The sequence below is a fragment of the Phocoena sinus genome, chromosome 6 (assembly GCF_008692025.1).
Source record: "Phocoena sinus isolate mPhoSin1 chromosome 6, mPhoSin1.pri, whole genome shotgun sequence".
NCBI classification, from domain to species: domain Eukaryota; kingdom Metazoa; phylum Chordata; class Mammalia; order Artiodactyla; family Phocoenidae; genus Phocoena; species Phocoena sinus.
Genome location: NC_045768.1, coordinates 70,708,692 through 70,728,583, shown reverse-complemented (window position 1 = coordinate 70,728,583; position 19,892 = coordinate 70,708,692). Strand labels below are relative to the sequence as shown.

The 19,892-nt window shown below is 43.5% G+C and overlaps 1 protein-coding gene and 1 long non-coding RNA gene across 2 annotated transcripts; one reads left to right on the top strand and one right to left on the bottom strand.

Moving 5' to 3' along the window:
- Positions 1–687: 687 nt before the first annotated feature.
- On the bottom strand, positions 688–13,694 carry LOC116755469. Its single transcript, XR_004350386.1, has 8 exons — positions 13,101–13,694; positions 12,424–12,519; positions 9,934–10,805; positions 6,971–7,067; positions 3,306–3,436; positions 1,911–2,773; positions 947–1,203; positions 688–788 (listed from the first exon to the last, which is right to left on the bottom strand). It is a non-coding gene; the product is annotated as an uncharacterized LOC116755469 (long non-coding RNA).
- Positions 13,695–17,947: 4,253 nt separating this feature from the next.
- LOC116755467 (interferon alpha-1-like) lies at positions 17,948–18,525 on the top strand. Its single transcript, XM_032634982.1, has one exon. The coding sequence runs from the start codon at positions 17,959–17,961 to the stop codon at positions 18,523–18,525; it is 567 nt and encodes a 188-aa protein (XP_032490873.1). The 5' UTR covers positions 17,948–17,958.
- The last annotated feature ends 1,367 nt before the right edge of the window (positions 18,526–19,892 follow it).

Sequence of the window (19,892 nt, the reverse complement as noted above, 5' to 3'; positions counted from 1 at the left end):
GCTCTCTTGCAGAAACTCCTCACGCACTCCTTTCTCCTCCCACAAGCGTTCCCTATTCCTGAGAGCCACCATGGAGCCTCCTGCTGCTGAACAAAGAAGTGTGACGATCTCTGGAAATTGTCAGGGATCATGAGACGAACCCTCCCTTTTGTTATAAAAGCAACTCGCCCCTTCCACTAAGAAAGCTGCTTTTTTTCCTCCGCCCCCCACCCCAGCCTTCTCCCTTGTGCACAAACTGTCTCTTTTAATAAAAATCTTTGCTTGCCTAAGAGTCTTGTGGAAGTGGTATCATTTCTATGGTATTGCTGCCCAAGAATCTGGAAAGGGCCCGGTAACAATGGGAGTCCTGTTTCTCTCCCACAGCTGTTCTAGGTCCTGAAGAGTGGTCCTTTGCGTTGCTCTACGCATCATGGAAGCCTTCTGTAACGGCTTCCACCTTTTGTAAGACACTGCAGACTGCATAGAACTGTCGTTCCAACGCACTGCATCATGGCTCTGCCCGCTACCACAGCTGGGCCCAGAAGCACCAGGGTATTAGTATTTTGCCATCACCAAAGGCCCAAACCATACCCAATTCACAAGCTTGTCCTCAGTTAATATCCCTGAAGCCTGTGGCTTTTAACTGTTTAGGGGTTTTGGGTTGGGGGTACGCTCCATTACCCAAACAGATAACTCCAAAAGTATCTGATAGGAAACCCAGGTCCTCGCGTTTTGCCTTCACCAGCCAGTCCCGGGCAGTCAGATCGGCCACAAGCACAGGGCTGCTACTTTTAAACTGGAAAGAGCCTCTGAGGTTAACAGGATATCATCAGTATAAGGGTCGAGAAAGACATGCCTTATGGTAGACAGCTGCCACAGGTCCCACTTGCTGGTGGATGGCCATCTTGGGATTACCCCCCACCCTACCCCGTTATCCATCATTATTTCCCGACATCTCAGCACTCACCGGCGTATCCTCGACCTCTGGGCTTCTTGGCTGGCTCACCAACTGTTGAGCTGCACCCTGCAGGCCTGCAAGCCTTATAGCTGCCCAATCTCCAGGCCCAAGAAAGAGCCCAGAGACGGTGGCAGAGACATCAGTGGTCTACTGGACAAGGGTCTTACATGTCTGTATTAAACGGTCTTCAAAGAACACCCAGCCGTGAAAAGCAATCGCCAGCAGCCATGTTTGCCACTCCTCCGGGACACAGGAGACTACCATTTCTAGGGAGAACTGACCTCAGGTTCGCTCATCAGTTACCAAGGAAACCAGTAGCTGGGGCCCTTCCATCACAACCCCTCAGGTTAATGACCAACATCTGAGCAGATAATGATGTTTCCCTATTATGAGGTAGCAGGTGGAGCCGTTTTGGCCTAAGCATTAGAACAATCACTAGGTGGGCCCGGGGCGAGCACGCTGGTGGGCGTGGGGTGTGAGGGAAGTGGGGGCTGGTCTAGCGGGGGATGCACGAAGAGCAAGAGAACAGCCGTCCTGAGTGTCCTGACCACACACCCCACCCCTACACACCCTGCACGACCCTTACAATCTCCGTCTGCCCCTCTTCCGAGACACCCCCGGGGTCAGGTACATAGCGGCGCACCGCAACCAGATACCACAAATGCAATACACACAACAGCTGCTAAGAAGTGTCAAGAGTAAGCTAGGCCCTTGGCACACAGGGCAGGAAGAAGGCAAGAGTCTTCAGTTGCCCCCCCCATGGCGGCATGAGCCAGGTGGATTTCCCATGGCATCTCGCTGCACACCCAGCCATCAGACTCATTTTGCAGCCTGGCCACCATGGTGGCCCAGTCCACAAGCTGATTCCCTGCCCTCAGGCTAGCGAGGAAGTCTAGCAATACAATACAGGGAGGTGGTGACCAGTAAGCAAAATACAAGCCTTAATAGCATTCTGAGATAACACCACTCCTACCTGTGGTTTCTGTCCTGGCCTGCAGAGTTCCCACAGCCGGCGCCAAATAAGGAGCCTTTCAATTAGCAAGGAATCAGCAGGGTTGGAAGGCAGGTGGAAATACCAGCGCTTATCTTTACCAGCCCATTCCTGAACTGCATAGCCAAGAAAGTGGGATTCCTTGGTCGCTATCGTTGTCTATGGTGAGAAAGGAAGACAAGAAAGAGTACAGCCATTCTGAAGAAAAGACCAGACAACGGTCTTGGGCAAAACAGGTCTTGCAAGCTAGAGAACAAAGGCCAAGGGGTCCTGAGTCCTGGGGGTGGGATCAGAGAGGGGGACAACATCCTCCCAGGAATAAAAGATGATCTCTGTTACATTAACGAGTATACCTAGTTGCCACAAGGGAACAAGCTCAACTGCAGATTTCAACCTTACCTGTGCCGGGGCTCTCTTGCAGAAACTCCTCACGCACTCCTTTACCCTCCCACAAGCGTTCCCTATTCCTGAGAGCCACCATGGAGCCTCCTGCTGCTGAACGAAGAAGTGTGACGATCTCTGGAAATTGTCAGTGATCATGAGACAAACCCTCCTTTTTGTTATAAAAGCAACTCGCCTCTTCCACTCAGGAAGCTGCTTTTTTTCCTCCGCCCCCCACCCCAGCCTTCTCCCTTGTGCACAAGCTGTCTCTTTTAATAAAAATCTTTGCTTGCCTAAGAGTCTTGTGGAAGTGGTATCATTTCTGTGGTATTGCTGCCCAAGAATCTGGAAAGGGCCCGGTAACAGTTGGAGTCCTGTTTCTCTCCCACAGCTGTTCTAGGTCCTGAAAAGTGGTCTTTTGCGTTTCTCTACGCATCATGGAAGACTTCTGTAACAGCTTGCACCTGTTGTAAGACACTGCAGACTTCAAAGAACTGTCATTCCAACGCACTGCATCATGGCTCTGCCTCCTTCCACAGCTGGGCCCAGAAGCGCCAGGGTATTAGATTTTGCCATTGCCGAAGGCCCAAACCACACCCCGGCGGGGAAGTGGCCACACCCAATTCACGAGCCTGTCCTCAGTTAATATCCCTGAAGCCTGTGGCTTTTAACTGTTTAGGGGTTTTGGGTTGGGGGTACGCTCCATTACCCAAACAGATAACTCCAAAAGTATCTGATAGGAAACCCAGGTCCTCGCGTTTTGCCTTCACCAGCCAGTCCCGGGCAGTCAGATCGGCCACAAGCACAGGGCTGCTACTTTTAAACTGGAAAGAGCCTCTGAGGTTAACAGGATATCATCAGTATAAGGGTCGAGAAAGACATGCCTCATGGTAGACAGCTGCCACAGGTCCCACTTGCTAGTGGATGGCCATCTTCGGATTATCCCCCCACCCTACCCCGTTATCCATCAGTATTTCCCGACATCTCAGCACTCACCAGAGTATCCTCGGACTATGGGCTTCTTGGCTCCCTCGCCAACTGTTGAGCTGCACCCTGCAGGCCTGCAAGCCTTATAGCTGCTCAATCTCCAGACCCAAGAAAGAGCCCAGAGGCGGTGGCAGAGACATCTGCAGGCAGAGACAGGGGTCTTACATGTCTGTATTAAAAGGTCCTCAAAGAACACCCAGCCGTGAAAAGCAATCGGCCGGCAGCCATGTTTGCCACTCCTCCGGGACACAGGAGACTACCATTTCTAGGGAGAACTGACCTCAGGTTCGCTCATCAGTTACCAAGGACACCAGCAGCTGGGGCAGGTCTCTCACAACCCCTCAGGTTAATGCCCATCACCACCACAGATATTTCCCTTTTATGATCTAGCAGGTCGAGCTGTTTTGGCCTAAGCTTTAGAACGATCACGTGGTGGGGCAGGGTGCAAGCATGTTGGTGTGAGCGGGGTGTGACTGAAGCAGGGACTGGTCTAGCACGGGATGCACAAAGAGCAAGAGAACAGCCATCTTGAATTGACTAACCATACAGAGTGTTAATTTTTTACAAAAAATTTTTTTGGAAATAATATTCTATGACTTCCAAAGGTAGGTTAGAGTTTATCAAGCTTGGCGGTGCACACATTTGAGGCCAGATAATTCTCTGTTGTGGCTGCTGTCCTGTGGTACTGTAGGGTATTCAGCAGCATCCCCGGCCTCTATCCATTAGATGCCAGTATCAGCCCTCATCACCAGTTGTAACAACTGAAAACGTCTCCAGACATTGCCAAACATGCCCTCGGGGACAAAACCGCCCTCACCGAGAACCAATGGATTAGGTCATAATAGCTTGCTTACTGGGCCACTCACTTGTGAGCCCAAGGCGCCTTTTAAAAAGTTCAACTACACTGAGTCTACCATGCTCACAGAAAAACCAGACCACAAGGAGAGTCACTGTGAGGTGCTTCTGTACCCAGTACCAGCTGAGGTCCCAGCTGAGACTTATCCGCATCAGACAGGCAAGTGAAAGTGCCTACCACATGCCAGGTCAATCCCAGCCACCCAGTGGAGTGTGCTCCTGACGCCCTAGAGATGGTGAAACAGAGACAAGCCATTCCTTCTGTGCCCTGTGGGAATCCCTGGCTCACAGAATCTATGAGATGAGACATTGATTATTTTGGGTGATAGATTCTGGAGTCATTTGTTTCAAAGCTATAATACTGGGGACATCATGTTTGTTTGTATTGTGAGTGGAGGTCTACAACAATAAACAAAGAAGCCCTATTTATCAGATCAGATTGAGTATGAGTGTAAAATCCTTTAAGACTTCAGAGAGATCAAGGTGGTGTCTCAGAGCATCTTTCAAACCAACAAAAAGCCTTCTCTGGATCCTACGGAATGCCTCAGAGATTCTCTCCATTAAGTGACAGGGCTCTAAAACACCAACTTGCTGTCTCACTGGAGACTCATGGGTAGCCCAAAGTGAAAAAGGGTATATATCTGAAGAGATTTGTGGGTGTGCCTCTTATCCAATGGCATTCATTATAAACGGATATACAGCAAACCCAGTAAATGGTTACAGTAATTATATCAGTTTAGACTGAAAGTAATAGCATACACAATAAAGAGGGCTTCAGATCCCCAAACTTTTCCAGAAAGGAAGAAGGATGAGAAGTCTACACGATGTAAGACAAGCACTTCTTGTGGGAAAGGAAGGATAACTTAAAAGGCAGAGCCAAGAAGCCAGAAAGGAGAAAAATCAGCCTTGGAGAATAACTCCCAGAGACTTAGAACTGAGCCCTAATCTGAACATTGACACCACCTGCCCTAATAGGGAGCCGAATTACAATAGGCCGGTGACTGCTATGTGCTTTCTGCTTTACCCCATTTTGAATGGGACTATTACAATATCTTATGCCTGCCTCACCATTGTATGTTGGGCGTAAAGGAACAAATAACCTCTCTATTTAGATTACAGGGCTTCACATTGAGAAGAATGGCACTCAAGGAGCAGTGCTAGAGGAACTGTGCCTGAGGAGCTCCATCCACACCTTGATCTGACGGAGACGGTGAAACTCTGGACCTGGATTTTTGCCATAATAAGATGAGACTTTGGAAGGTTTTGAGAAGTGATGAATGTATTTTACATGTGAAAGGATGTGACGTTTTATGGACTGTAGCAGATTGTATTTTTAAAAGATGGCAGCAACATTTCCCTCATTTCACATATTTTTCTAGAATGTTGAAAATCCTCCAGTAAGAGATATATTGTCTAATTCGTCTCTCCTTGAACCTGAATGGGTTTGTGACATCTACAATACGTAAAAATGATACGGTGATTTCTGAGGCTTGGTCATAAAAGGTAATGCTGCTTCTGCCTTGCTGACCGAGCCATCATACGAGAAGTGCTATCACTCTGAGTATCACTCTTAGCCACTGTGCCACCAGGGAAGTCTGAGCAGATTACATTTAAAAGAAGTATCTTCCTTCTGACCTTTTCAAAGATAACAGGAAAATAAATAACATATAACTCAGACCTTCGAATCAAGTGGGGTCTTTTTCTTCATTAACAAGTTGACAGGAAAACTCAGGGATTAAGGAAAAATATTTTGGCTCTTGAGATACAGAACTTCACAGACTTTCACTGGTCACGAAGTTCAGCAAGTGGTTATTTTCACTGCCCTCATTAAGACTGGTTATTGATTAAAGGAATTGTTGATGCAAATACTTAGACCAGTCCATGCTTAGGGTACCACTGGTTCAATAGCCTTCAATTTTTTTTAAAAAAAATAAAGAATAAGTGGGACTTCCCTGGTGGTCCAGTGGGTAAGACTCCACACCCCCAATGCAGGGGACCTGGGTTTGATCCCTGGTTAGAGAACTAGATCCCGCATGCCGTGCTGCAACTAAGAAGTCCTCATGCAGCAACTAAATGATCCCACATGTCGCGACAAAGATCCCACATGCCACAACTAAGAACCTGTGCAGCCAAAATAAATAAATATTAAAATAAATAAAGAATAAAAGTTGTTTAAAAAAGCTATTTTGGACTGACCTCTAGAGGGGAAACAAGGTCTCAATTTCTTCCAAAACCGCAAATTTGATTCTATTTGTTTGTGCTCCAGAGGAAAGAGATTCCAGGTGAGTAAGTGAAGACCAGTGAAACCACTGAATACTGGTATCCATTAATATATCAGTGTTCAGGGACTTCCCTGGTGGTCCAGTGGGTAAGACTGTGCACTCCCAATGCAGGGGGCCTGGGTTTGATCCCTCGTCGGGGAGCTAGATCCTGCATGCATGCCACAACTAAGAATCCACATGCCACTACTAAGAAGTCCACATGCCGCAACTAAAGGATCCCGCGTGTCACAGCAAAGATCCTGTGCCACAACTAAGACCCAGCACAGCCAAAATAAATAAACAAATATTAAAATATATACATATATATATATCAGTGTTCAAACCTAGATACTGGTATCCCTGAGGGTACATGATTACTATCCAGGGGCATGCAAGCCCATAGATTTTAAGAACACATTTTTAACATCCTCAACATTGATAAACATCCCTGATGAAACTGATCAGCCAGACAAGAGAGATGGAAGTTTGGCCCATCGCCATTCTCACATTTAGACTTTACATTTAGACTTTTACTTTGTAAAATAAAGTCCTTCTTACCCATTCCAAGCCTCAGCCTGGCGCACTGCCTCAGGGTGCAAAACCTCTGTGACACCAGAGGGACAATTCCAGAAGGCTTAGTTCTTCAGAATGATTCCTTTGATAGAAAAGCAGAGGGGACTTTAATAAGATGTTTATGCTTTATCAGTTACATGCTCTCTCCTGTATCAACATCTTTCTTTTTATTGGCTAGTTTTGATCAACGTTAAATGTGCTTAATTTTCATTTTATCCTAAACATGACTACTCCTCAGCCCTATGACCACTTGTTAGTATTATTTTGCTGCTGGCATTCTGTTCACACCCAAACTTCTTCAACGTTCTCTGGATTATCTGTCCCTATTTCTTCACATGCACCTCATTCCTCCAATTGCCATAATTTGCCTTCAACCTCCCTGTTCTCTTAAAACTGCTCAGCCAAAGTTTATAATGAACTATCAATACATGTTACTGAGATCAGAGATCACTGTCAGGCAGCCTCAGCTGACATCTCAGAAGCATCGGACACTTGTTACCACGCCCTCCATCTTAAGGTCTGACGCTCATCTGGTCTCCGTGTCACCTCCACCCTCTGCTTTTCTGCCCCTCCTCCTCTCCTTCCTTTGTTGACTGCTCCCTCTCATCTTAGGGAATTGGTGTTCCTCAAAATTCCATGCTAGTCCCACACTTCATCCTCTCTGCACATACACTCTCAACCTCCCAAATAGTTCCAAATGTCCTCTCTATGATTGTGACCTCCATATGCATGTCTTTCCCCAGAATCTTATCTCCAAACATTAGATCCATATTTCTACATGCTAGAATATCTAGAATATCTCCACTTCACGTGTTCAAAATTGAATCCATATTTTCCAAACTTTCTCGCCCTTCTATGTTCCTTGTGTGAATGGGCCCCAATCATTCTGCAGCCCAAGAGAGAGACATGGACATTATCATTGAGTTCTCAACTTCCTCAAAGCCCATAGCCAATAAATCATCACAGATTGTTCTTCTGACATCATACTCATGGCCACCCATCATCTGTACAACAGCCTTTCTACATGAAGGGATATGCCTACCTTATGAATCCTATTCCCTTCATTGCAGTTGTTTGAAAATATATTCACAGACTGTCTCATACTCTTTCCTGTCCCTTCCCTTGACTATGTGCTTGATGTAGCAATCTCCCTCTAATCAATACAGAACACAGGTTGAAGTGACGGTGTGTAACTTATAAGACTCTGTCATAAAACAATTTACTGCCTTCTCCACTTCTGGTTTTCATCACTCACTTTGGTAGAAGCCAGCTGTTGTGAGGACACATCACAGGGCTTAGTGGAGGGGCTCAGGTGACTGTGATGAGGAACTGAGGCTTCCTGCCAGTGGTCATGTGAATGACCCATGTTAGAAGCAGATCCTCCAACCCAAGTCAAGCCTTCAGGTGACTGCAGGCCAGCTGACATCTTGACCGCCACCTCATGAGAGATCCTGAGCCCACTGAAAGTGCTCTCAAGTTCTTGATTCATAAAAACTGTTAGGTAATAAACTAGTGGTTAACGCCACTAAGTTTTAGGTTATTAATTATGCATCAATAGAACACTAATTTACCAATGTAGGAGACCCAATGCAAATTTCTAGCCTCCTTTGCAGATAGAATGCAGGCACTTGAATAAGACTTTGCCAATCTGAAGCACCTGTGTGCCATTTTGATCCAGAGTGAAAAATGAGAAGATATAGGCTCTGTGTGGCGATTCCATGTTTGCTGGCTGAAGTAGTGGTTTCCCATGGTGGCAAGTTCAAGTTTCCAGGAAAGAAATGGCATCAAAAAATGGCATTTCCTTTCAGTTCTTACTGGAATATCGGCAAAAACAAACAGAATTAACGAAACTATTCATGTGCCTTTTGGAATTTATGGGTGACTGAAGGTTTAAAGGCACTTTGCACCTCTTTAAAAGCAAAAGAGTGAAGTAAGCTAGAAAGAGAAAAACAAATATCGTATATTAACGCATATATGTGGAATCTAGAAAAATGGTACAGGTGAACCTATTTGCAGGGCAGGAATAGAGACGTAGACATAGAGAACAGATGTGTGGACATGGTGGAGGGGGAAGGGAAGGGTGGGATAAACTGGGAGATTAGGATTGATGTATATACACTACCATGTGTAAAACAGATAGCTAGGGGAAACCTGCTGTTTGGCACAGGGAGCTCAGCTCGGTGCTCTGTGATGACCTAGGTGGGATGGGGGAGGGGGTGGGATATTTGTAGAAATATACCTGATTCACTTCATTGTACAGCAGAAACTAACACAACATTTTAAAGCAATTATACTCCAATAAGAAAATAAAAGCAAAAGTAAGATTCAGCGGACTTCCCTGGCGGTCCAGCAGTTAAGACTGTGGTTCCACTGCAGTGGGCAAGGGTGTGATCCCTGCTCAGGGAACTAAGATCCCACGTGCCGCGCGCAGCCAAAAAAAAAAAAGTTAAGACTGAGCACTTAATATATAGATTAAACTACCCCCACAAAGCAAAATAAAACAAATGCAAAGCTTGTCATATTATAACATAAATAGTAAAATTTGCAAATATAGCAATTATCCTAAGATAATAAATACTAATTATTATAAATTAAAATGAAATTTCTTTCTATTCAAAACTACAGTTTCTTATTGTTGATAAAAATCTGCCAAAATGACTCAATATAGTTTTTAATGGAAGCAGACAAAAAAGTCTTTGAACTGAGTAAATATTTACAAGATTGAGGCCACTAATAAGCGCAGTCAGCCCTCCAAATACATGGGTTCAACCACTACAGGTTGAAAATATTTGGGAAAAAAATTCCAGAAAGTTCCAAAAAACAAAGCTTGAATTTGCCATGTGCCAGCAACTATTTATAGCAATTACATTGTATTAGGTATTCTAAGTAATCTAGAGGTGATTTAAAGTATATGGGAGATGTATGTAGCTTATATGCAAATACTATACCATCTTATATAAGGAACTTGAAGATCCACACGGTATCCGTGGAGGTCCTGGAACCTCTCCCGCTCGGGTACTGAGGGAGGACTGTAGATGAGACATACTGTGGAAGCTTAATTCTCCTTTTTGACTTCCTGAGTTTTCTGATGAGCTGATTAATACAAAGAAAGCATTTACTAATTTTCATGTCTTAACTTCCAGTATGACAATGGCCCAGGCACAGCAGTTGTGTACTTTGCTTCTCATATCGACCCTGGTACTTTGTATTTATTCTGGGGTTTTTTTCTTTTCTCTTTTTTGTTGTTTTTGGCCACGTCCAGCGGCTTGTGGGATCAGGGACTTAATCCGAGTCACAGCAGTGAAGGCGCAGTGTCCAAACCACTGGAGCACCAGGGAATTCCCTGAGCCTGGTACTTTGGAAGCAGTCCTTCAAAGTCTGGCTAGAGTCCTCATTGCTCAGAAAGTCTTTCCATCTCCATTTTCTGCACCAAACAGGTCTCCAACAATTCTAGCTGCTGATCAGTCCAATGAGGATTATCATCCCTCTTTGCTGAAAAAGTTGAAGATCTGCTAGATTACTGCATGGAGAAAGAGGTGGCCTGAGCTATTTGCAACTGGCTGCTCCTGGAGGAACCTGAAAACCTTCTTGTCCTTCAGGCAGGAAAACAATGGAAAGATTCTTCCATTAGGTGCAGAACTTGTGAGGGTCTCCTGCTTTGGCAGGCCGTGGTTCGGGGCTGGTCACAGCTAAGGGTGCAGACAGGGCTGGAGAACATCATCCTGGGTGACCTCAGTGAGGATGGTGGCAGGCCCCAGTGAGCCTGGTGATTCAGGTGTCTGGCTGTGGAAGCCTGTATCCAGCTGCTCTGAGTACCTGCCTGCAAATGAGATTCTTAAATAGTACAAGGTTGTCAATTCTGTACTTATGCCAATGTTGTTTCCAAGTTTTTCCAATTTCTCTTCAATTTATTGGCAACAGATAATGTCGCAACTTCAACGTTTCTTTTATTACGCTGGAAATTAAACATTCATGGAAAAGGACAGAGTATAAATCCAATAGGGTGTACTCATCCAAATGAGACCCAAGGTTGAAATAAAATCTGAGTCTCAATCTGTGTCTTTTTAAATTCTAATAAGAGTACTTAGACATTTGACATTTTACTGTATGTTCATGCTTTGTAATGCACCAAAATACAACTAGCCTCGCCTCTCTCCATGTCCCCTTTAAGGGGCTAAGACATTAGATTTGAATTCTTCCACATGACTTTACAGGAGTCATAGTTCATGTCTCCAGACATAGTCTACGGATAAGAGTGGCATAAATGTTAACACCAAGGGCTAATTCATACCATTCTCTTCCTTCTGTCACCAAAAGTATGCTCACCACATATATATGTGACAATGCGCTTGGCAATGTGGATTCCAGGAAAGTGAGGCAGGGGTGGTGACCGCCCTCCAGGGAGCAGGGAAGACAGACTTTAGAGGCAGGATTAGGATGAGGGAAGCACCACGTGCTCAGTGCAGCTGAGGGCCAGTGCTCAGAGTTGATGAAGAGGAGGGCCTGGGAGCAGCAGAAGGCTCCACTCTGACAAAAATCTGGGGCTCCTCAATTTAAATGACATCAGATTTTCATTTCCTCTTCTAAAAAACGGAGACAACTCAAGTAGTCGTCACACAGGCAAATGTAAAGATTAAATGAAGTTTGCAAATTATAGTCTGAGAATCTGAATTTAGTGAACATAGCTGCCTTTAGCATTAATGTGACATATAGTAACTTGTAGAGTCCATGATCAGCCCCGCTAAAAGAGGCTTTGACTGCCGCTCCCTTAACACTGTCAGGGATCTGTGTGTTGAGACCCCAAATGCAAACTGCAGGAGAGGGGTTGCCTTCTGGACTGCGAAGAAGCAAAGCCCAAGTTTCCAGGCCTAGAGCAGTGTCTGGTACATTAAGGAGAGAAATCCTACAGCACTTGAAACATTTGCAGAGAACCAGCATCGAGGAAAAATGGCTGCTCTGTATAAATGTATAGTATAAATGAGATAAACAGTCCCTTCCCTCATCCTCAGTCTCAGGCCACCTCTGGTGATATTATTTTAAGACAAAGGTGTTTTTAAATGTTATGGGGACCAGGAAATGGGTTATAACATGTACATGGGGCAGAGGGTGACGAAATGGGCCGTTCCTATATTTTTAGCTATGGAAGGTCACAACGTTACTTCGAAAGCTATTTCCTGGCCAGTTGGGTAAAGAAAGGGAGGGCTTCCCTCAAGCATGGAATGTAAGAAAGCACCAAATCTAAGTGATCAAGATAAATCATATTTTAACACAATATATAAAAATGAAAATGCCACAACACACATGCTGAAGAAAACAGCAAAATTTTAAATAAAGACAGAAATGACCCTGCATTGGGATGACGCTGACAGTCTTATAGAGGAAGGCTTCACGTTGCCAGTGAATTTGGGTAATTTCTGTTTAGTCTATAAAATTCTTACCAGAGAAAATGAGAAGATCAGACCTGGTAAATGTCCTCAGCTGCTTGTACAGGACACTAGTGACTCTTCTTTCTTCACTACAGTCAAGCTGGAGTCCTGAGAAAGGTGTTTCAGACACTCGAGTTAAATAAAAATTATTTAAGACTGTCACAGAGTCACAAGCAATTGTCAAACACTGCAGTTCTTCAAACAAGTAAAGAAGTAGTCTTGAAAATATTAATGAGTTTGCTTCCATTAAAGCTAGGAAAGTAAAATTATATTAAATTCTTGTTTTAGTATAAAGAAACTATAGTTTAATAAAATGCTATGTTTTAATACCCATATATTTTAATATCCTACCTTCAATATTTAAATATTTTCAGAAAGTATAAAAAATTGTAAAATATTTAAATCAATCAATATAAGTTTAATTTAAAAATATAAAAAATAAAATGCTGTGAGTTTTTTTTGTTGTTTTCTGCGGTACGCGGACCTCTCACTGTTGTGGCCTCTCCCCATTGCGGAGCACAGGCTCCGGACGCGCAGGCCCAGCGGCCATGGCTCAAGGGCCCAGCTGCTCCGCGGCATTTGGGATCCTCCCGGACCCCGTCACGAACGCGTGTCCCCTGCATCGGCAGGCGGACTCTCAACCCCTGCGCCACCAGGGAAGCCCCCTGTGAGTTTTTTAATGTTCCTACCTTTCAGTTATTCAGTACTTCCTCCCCCACGTTAATGCTGTATTCCTGAAAGACACCATGACGTCCCAGAGCATATACAGGGGCGCTCAGCTCCCGCGACCTCAGCCCCGGTGGTGGCTGCGCTCCGACTCACCCCCAGGGCGTCCCCAACACCGTCCGGGCGCCCCATGGCCGCCGCCTCGTTCCCCTTTCTCTGAGCCGTCGCAGCATAGCGCCAGAAACGAGCCCGAATCTGTAAAATCGGTACCAACTCGCTTCCCAGCTTCAAACCCCTCAGAAAACGGCTTCTTAACCAAAAATGGCCTCGCTCAAGTTTCTGTGCGAAAATAAAGCACAAAACTCAGGGGAAAGCCCAAAAATGCAAGGTTCCAGCTTCCAACCAGACAAAATTGTCGCTGGCGCGGCCGCGACAAGGCTCCCACTTGAGAACTCAGCATCGCGAAGACAAAAGTTTTTTCTCACTATTAAATCAGTATAAAGATGCTCCGTGAGGATGCAACTCAACTTTTTCTCGCGCTGCCCAAACCGCGTAAAGTGCAAACTCTCATAAGTCAGCGTTTCCCTAGCCGAACCGATCAAAAGACATCCGGCGCCCATTAGCCGCCGCCTAGAGAAGCGCACTGTCCCGGGTTCCAGTGGGCATAGATGGAACCTACCTCAACATAACAAAGACCATATACAACAAACCCACAGCAAATATCATTCTCAATAGTGAAAAACTGAAAGCATTTCCTCTAAGATCAGGAACAAGACAAGGATGTCCACTCCCACCACTATTATTCAACATAATCCTGGAAGTCCTAGCCACAGCAATCAGAAAAGAAAAAGAAATAAAAGGAATCCAAATTGGAAAAGAAGTAAAACCGTCACTGTTTGAAGATGACATGATACTATACAGAGAAAATCCTAAAGATGCTACTAGAAAACTACTAGAGCTCATCAATGAATTTGGTAAAGTTGCAGGATACAAACTTAATACACAGAAATCTCTTGCATTCCTATACACTAACAATGAAAGATTAGAAAGAGAAATCAAGAAATCAATCCCATTTACCATCAGATCAAAAACAATAAAACACCTAGGAATAAACCTACATAAGGAGGCAGAAGATTTGTACTCAGAAAACTATAAGACACTGATGAAAGAAATCAAAGATGACCGAAACAGGACTTCCCTGGTGGTGCGTTGGTTAAGAATCTGCCTACCAATGCAGGGGCCAAGGGTTCGAGCCCTGGTCCGGGAAGATCCCACGTGCCGTGGAACAACTAAGCCCATGCGCCACAACTACTGAGCCCACATGCCACAACTACCGAAGCCCGTGTGCCTAGAGCCTGTGCTCTGCAGTGAGAGAAGCCACCACAATGAGAAGCCCACACAGTGCACCGAAGAGTAGCCCCTGCTCACCGCAGGTACAGAAAGCCCACGTGCAGCAACCAAGACCCAATGCAGCCACAAATAAATAAATAAATAAATAAATAAATAAATAAATATGACCCAAACAGATGGAGAGATGTATTGATACCATGTCCTTGGATTGGAAGAATCAATATTGTGCTAATGACCATACTACCCAAAGCAATCTACAGATTCAATGCAATCCCTATGAAATTGCCAATGGCATTTATCACAGAGTTAAAACAAAAAATTTTACAATTTATATGGAAACACAAAAGACCATGAAAAGCTAAGCAATATTGAGAAAGAAAAATGGAGCTGGAGGAATCAGGCTCCCTGACTTCAGACTGCACTACAAAGCTATAGTAATCAAAACCGTATGGTACTGGCCCCAAAACAGAAATATAGATCAATGGAACAGGATAGAAAGTCCAGAGTTAAATCCATGCACCTATGGTCACCTAATCTATGAAAAAGGAGGCAAGAATATACAATGGAGAAAAGATAGTCTCTTTAATAAGTGGTGCTGGGAAAATTGGACAGCTACATGTAAAAGAATGAAATTAGAACACTCCCTAACACCATACACAAAAAATAAACTCAAAATGGATTAGAGACCTAAATGTAAGACTGGACACTCTAAAACTCTTAGAGGAAAACATAGGCAGAACACTCTATGACATAAGTTATAGCAAGATCCTTTTTGACCCACCTCTTAGAGAAATGGAAATAAAAACAGAAATAAACAAATGGGACCTAATTAAACTTAAAAGCTTTTAGACAGCAAAGGAAATCATAAACGAAATGAAAAAATCACCCTCAGAATGGGAGAAAATATTTGTGAACGAGGCAACTGACGAGGGATTAATCTCCAAAATATATCAACAGCTCATGCAGCTCAATAACAAAAAAACAACCCAATCAAAAAATGGGTGGAAGGAACTTCCCTGGTGGCGCAGTGGCTAAGAATCTGCCTGCCAATGCAGGGGACATGGGTTCAATCTCTGGTCTGGGAAGATCCCACATGTCGCGGAGCAACTAAGCCCGTGAGCCACAACTACTGAGCCTGCGTTCCACAACTACGAAAGCCTGTGCGCCTAGGTCCCATGCTCCACAACAAGAGAAACCACTGCAATGAGAAGCCCGTGCACTGCAACAAAGAATAGCCTCCACTCACTGCAACTAGAGAAAGCCAGCACACAGCAACAAAGACCCAACACAGCCAAAAAATAAATTAAATAAATTTATATTTTAAAAAAGCTTTAAAAAATGGGCAGAATATCTAAATAGACATTTCTCCAAAGAAGATATGCAGATGGCCAAAGAGCACATGATGCTCAGCATCACTAATTATTAGAGAAATGCAAATCAAAACTACAAAGAAGTATCACTTCACACTGGTCAGAATGGCCTTCATCAAAAAACCTACAATAAATGCTGGAGACAGTGTGGAGAAAAGGGAACCCTCTTGCACTGTTGGTGGGAATGTAAACTGATACAGCCACTACGGAGGACAGTATGGAGGTTCCTTAAAAAACTAAAAATAGGGACTTCCCTGGTGGTCCAGCAGTTAAGACTCCGCACTCCCAATGCAGGCGGCCTGGGTTCAATCCCTGGTCAGGGAACTAGATCCTGCATGCCACAACTAAGAGTCTGCATGCCGCAACAAAAAGATCCCACATGCTGCAACTAAAGATCCCGCATGCTGCAACTAAGACCCGGCTCAGCCAAATAAATAAATAATTTTTAAAAACCCTAAAAATAGAACTACCATATGACCCAGCAATCCCACTCCTGGGCATATACCCGAAGAAAACCATAATTCAAAAAGATACATGCACCCCAATGTTCACAGCAGCACTATTTACAATAGCCAGGACCTGGAAGCAACCTAAATGTCCATCAACAGATGAATGGATAAAGAAGATGTGGTACATATATACAGTGGAATATTAGCCATAAAAAGGAACAAAATTGTGCCATTGGCAGAGATGTGGATGGACCTAGAGACTGTCATACAGAGTGAAGTAAGTCAGAAAGAAAAAAACAAATATCGTATAATATTGCTCATATGTGGATCTAGAAAAATGGTACAGACGAACTTATCTGTAAAGCAGAAATAGAGACACAGATACAGAGAACAAACTTATGCATACCAAGGGGGGAAAAAGGGGGTAGGATGAATTGGGAGATTGGGATGGATATATATACACTACTATGTATAAAATAGGTAAGTAATGAGAACCTACTGTATAGCACAGGGAACTCTACTCAGTGATCTGTGGTGACCTAAATGGGAAGGATACCCAAAAAAGAGAGGATATATGTATAACTGATTCACTTTGCTGTACAGCAGAAACTAACACAACATGGTAAAGCAACTATACTCCAATAAAAAGTAATTAAAAAATAGAGAAAAAAGGGAAGAAAAGATACATGCACCCCAATGTTCATTGCAGCACTATTTCCAATAGCCAGGACATGGAAGCAACCTAAATGTCCACTGACAGAGGAATGGATAAAGAAGATGTAGTACATATATATATAATGGAATATTATTTAGCCATAAAAAGAACGAAATAATGCCATTTGCAGCAACATGGATGGACCCAGAGATGGTCATACTGAGTGAAATAAGTCAGACAGAGAAAGATAAATATCATATATCACTTATACGTGGAATCTATAAAAAGGGTACAAATGAACTTATCTACAAAACAGAAACAGAGTGACAGATGAAGAAAACAAACTTATGGGTACCAGGGGGTAAGCGGGGGAGGGATAAACTGGGAGATTGGGATTGACATATACACACTACTATATACAAAATAGATAAATAATAAGAATCTACTTTGTAGCACAGGGAACTCTACTCAATACTCTATAATGACCTATATGGGAAAAGAATCTAAGAAAGAGTGGATATACGTATATGTATAAATGATTCACTTTGCTGTACACCTGAAACTAACACAACACTTTAAGCCAACTCTACTCCAACAAAAATTTTTTAAAACTTCAATAGCTTAAAAAAAAAATTCAATAGCTTTAAAACTTTTTGTCATTCTTAATCCTGCAGTGAATACAAAGAGTAAGCTTTGCACTTTTTATATGTACAGAGTAGAGATATCCATGGAGTACATAAATACATACACAGGACATATGTGTTATCAAAATTTAATGTTGTGGGGGCAATTAGGAAAAACTATCTAAGAAGGCTCTGGGCAGGGGCAGAGGCAATAATGGAAAAAAATATTTGCAAAACGCTGCCCTAACCCATTTGGAGAGTGCAAAATGAAAAGCAAAAACAGAAGTAGAAAGTCACAAGAAGTATTCAGAAAATGGAAATGAATACATTCTTATTTAAGACCCAAGCCTGAAGGAAGGTCTTCAGAGAACCTAGAGAGCAGGGTTCACTGAGTCCCCACCTCTGCCAGGCCGGCAGCATCTGCAGGGTCCCCGATGGCCCCAAACTTGTCTTTACTCCTGGCCCTGGTGCTGCTCAGCTGCAACTCCAACTGCTCTCTGGGCTGCGACCTGCCTCAGACCCACAGCCTGGCTAACACGAGGGCCCTGATGCTCCTGCAACAAATGAGGAGAATCTCCCCCTTCTCCTGCCTGAAGGACAGAAATGACTTTGGATTCCCCCAGGACGCGTTTGGAGGCAACCAGTTCCAGAAGGCTCAAGCCATCGCTGTCGTCCATGAGATGATCCAGCAGACCTTCCAGCTCTTCAGCACAGAGGGCTCGGCTGCCACTTGGGATGAGACCCTCCTGGACAAGTTCTGCACTGCACTTTATCAGCAGCTCATTGACCTGCAAGCCTGTCTGATGCAGGAGGCGGGGCTGGAAGGGACTCCCCTGCTGAAGGAGGACTCCATCCTGGCTGTGAGGAAATACTTCCACAGAATCACTGTCTATCTGCAAGAGAAGAAGTACAGCCCTTGTGCCTGGGAGATTGTCAGAGCAGAAGTCATGAGATCCTTCTCTTCAACAAACTTGCAAGAAAGACTCAGGAGGAAGGAATGACACACACCTGGTTCAACACGGAAATGATTCTCACTGCCTAACGAGACCACACTTCCACCTGTGCTGCCATGTCAAAGACTCTCATTTCTGCTCTCATCATGCCCTGAATTGAATTAATTTGTCAAGTGTTTTCAGGAATATTAAGCAACATGATGTTCTACTCTACAGGCACTCGTCCCTCATAGATGCCCATGCTGATCTATCTACTTACTTATCTACTTAAATATTTATTTATCTATTTTAATATTTATTTCACTATTTATAAAGATTTAAATTATTTTTATTTACATAATATTATGTGCATGTATACATTGTGGTTAAGAGAAAAAATATATACTTTGTATTAACTCAGTTTATGAGTTTTCTTTGTTCATTAAATTCTTACTATAGAAAACTTCATTTGTTTATTCTTTAAAAAAGAAACACCAAGCCTGAATGTGCAAAATGATTAAAGAATGTGTTACAATTCCTTGACCATCATTACGATTCTCACATTAGAAATAAAAATAGACTAACTCTAGCCAGGTTTTGTGTTGCCCTCAGGACACAGACATGAACATAACTAATCCAATCTTGCCTTTTATAACTTTGATATTTTTTAAGGAGAGTAACCTAAAAACAATAATTAATTCATAATTCAATTAAATTTTATTACTTACTTTAAAAATAGTTCTGATTTGTAGTAGAAATGAATATCAGTTAGGTTGAATGCTACAATGAGAGGGAGAAAAATGGAATTCCCCCAGAAGGTGGATCATGTCATGCGAGGATATAGAAATTAAAGAAGTAGATATTACCTATAGTTAACTAGTAGACATTTCAGTGCAAATGTCCACTGGATACTGGAGATGGCAATTTACAAGCAATCCCATGTAGTGTAAAGCATGGAACTGAAGAAGTGATCAAATGCGAGGAGAGTACAGAATGAGAAAAAGACTTAAAATTGAGTCCTATGACCTTAACCTTAAAAGGGAGGGAACACCACAAAGGAAGCAGACATGGAATGGCCATATGTTAACAAGAGAGAATGGTGAGAAGACCGTGTTTGAAAAGACTGAAACTGCTTAGAAGACTCAATGCATTCATGAAATCATAGATGGAAAATGCTCCCTACATTGGGAAAAGAGATGGCATTGGCCACTTAGTGAGAGCTTGTTTGGTAGACTTAATCAGCAGAAGGTGAAGAGAAGGTGGAAGGATGAGTAAAAGAAGGTAATGACAATATACATAGAAAACAGGTTTGAGATATTTGCCATCTGAATTGGAGGAGAGAAAGGAGGTCCTACGCAAGGCTGGGACCTAGAGTAGAAGGTGGATCATTTTATTCTCTGCATGGTTTTCCGTTTCTGAAACATTTTTGCCTCAGA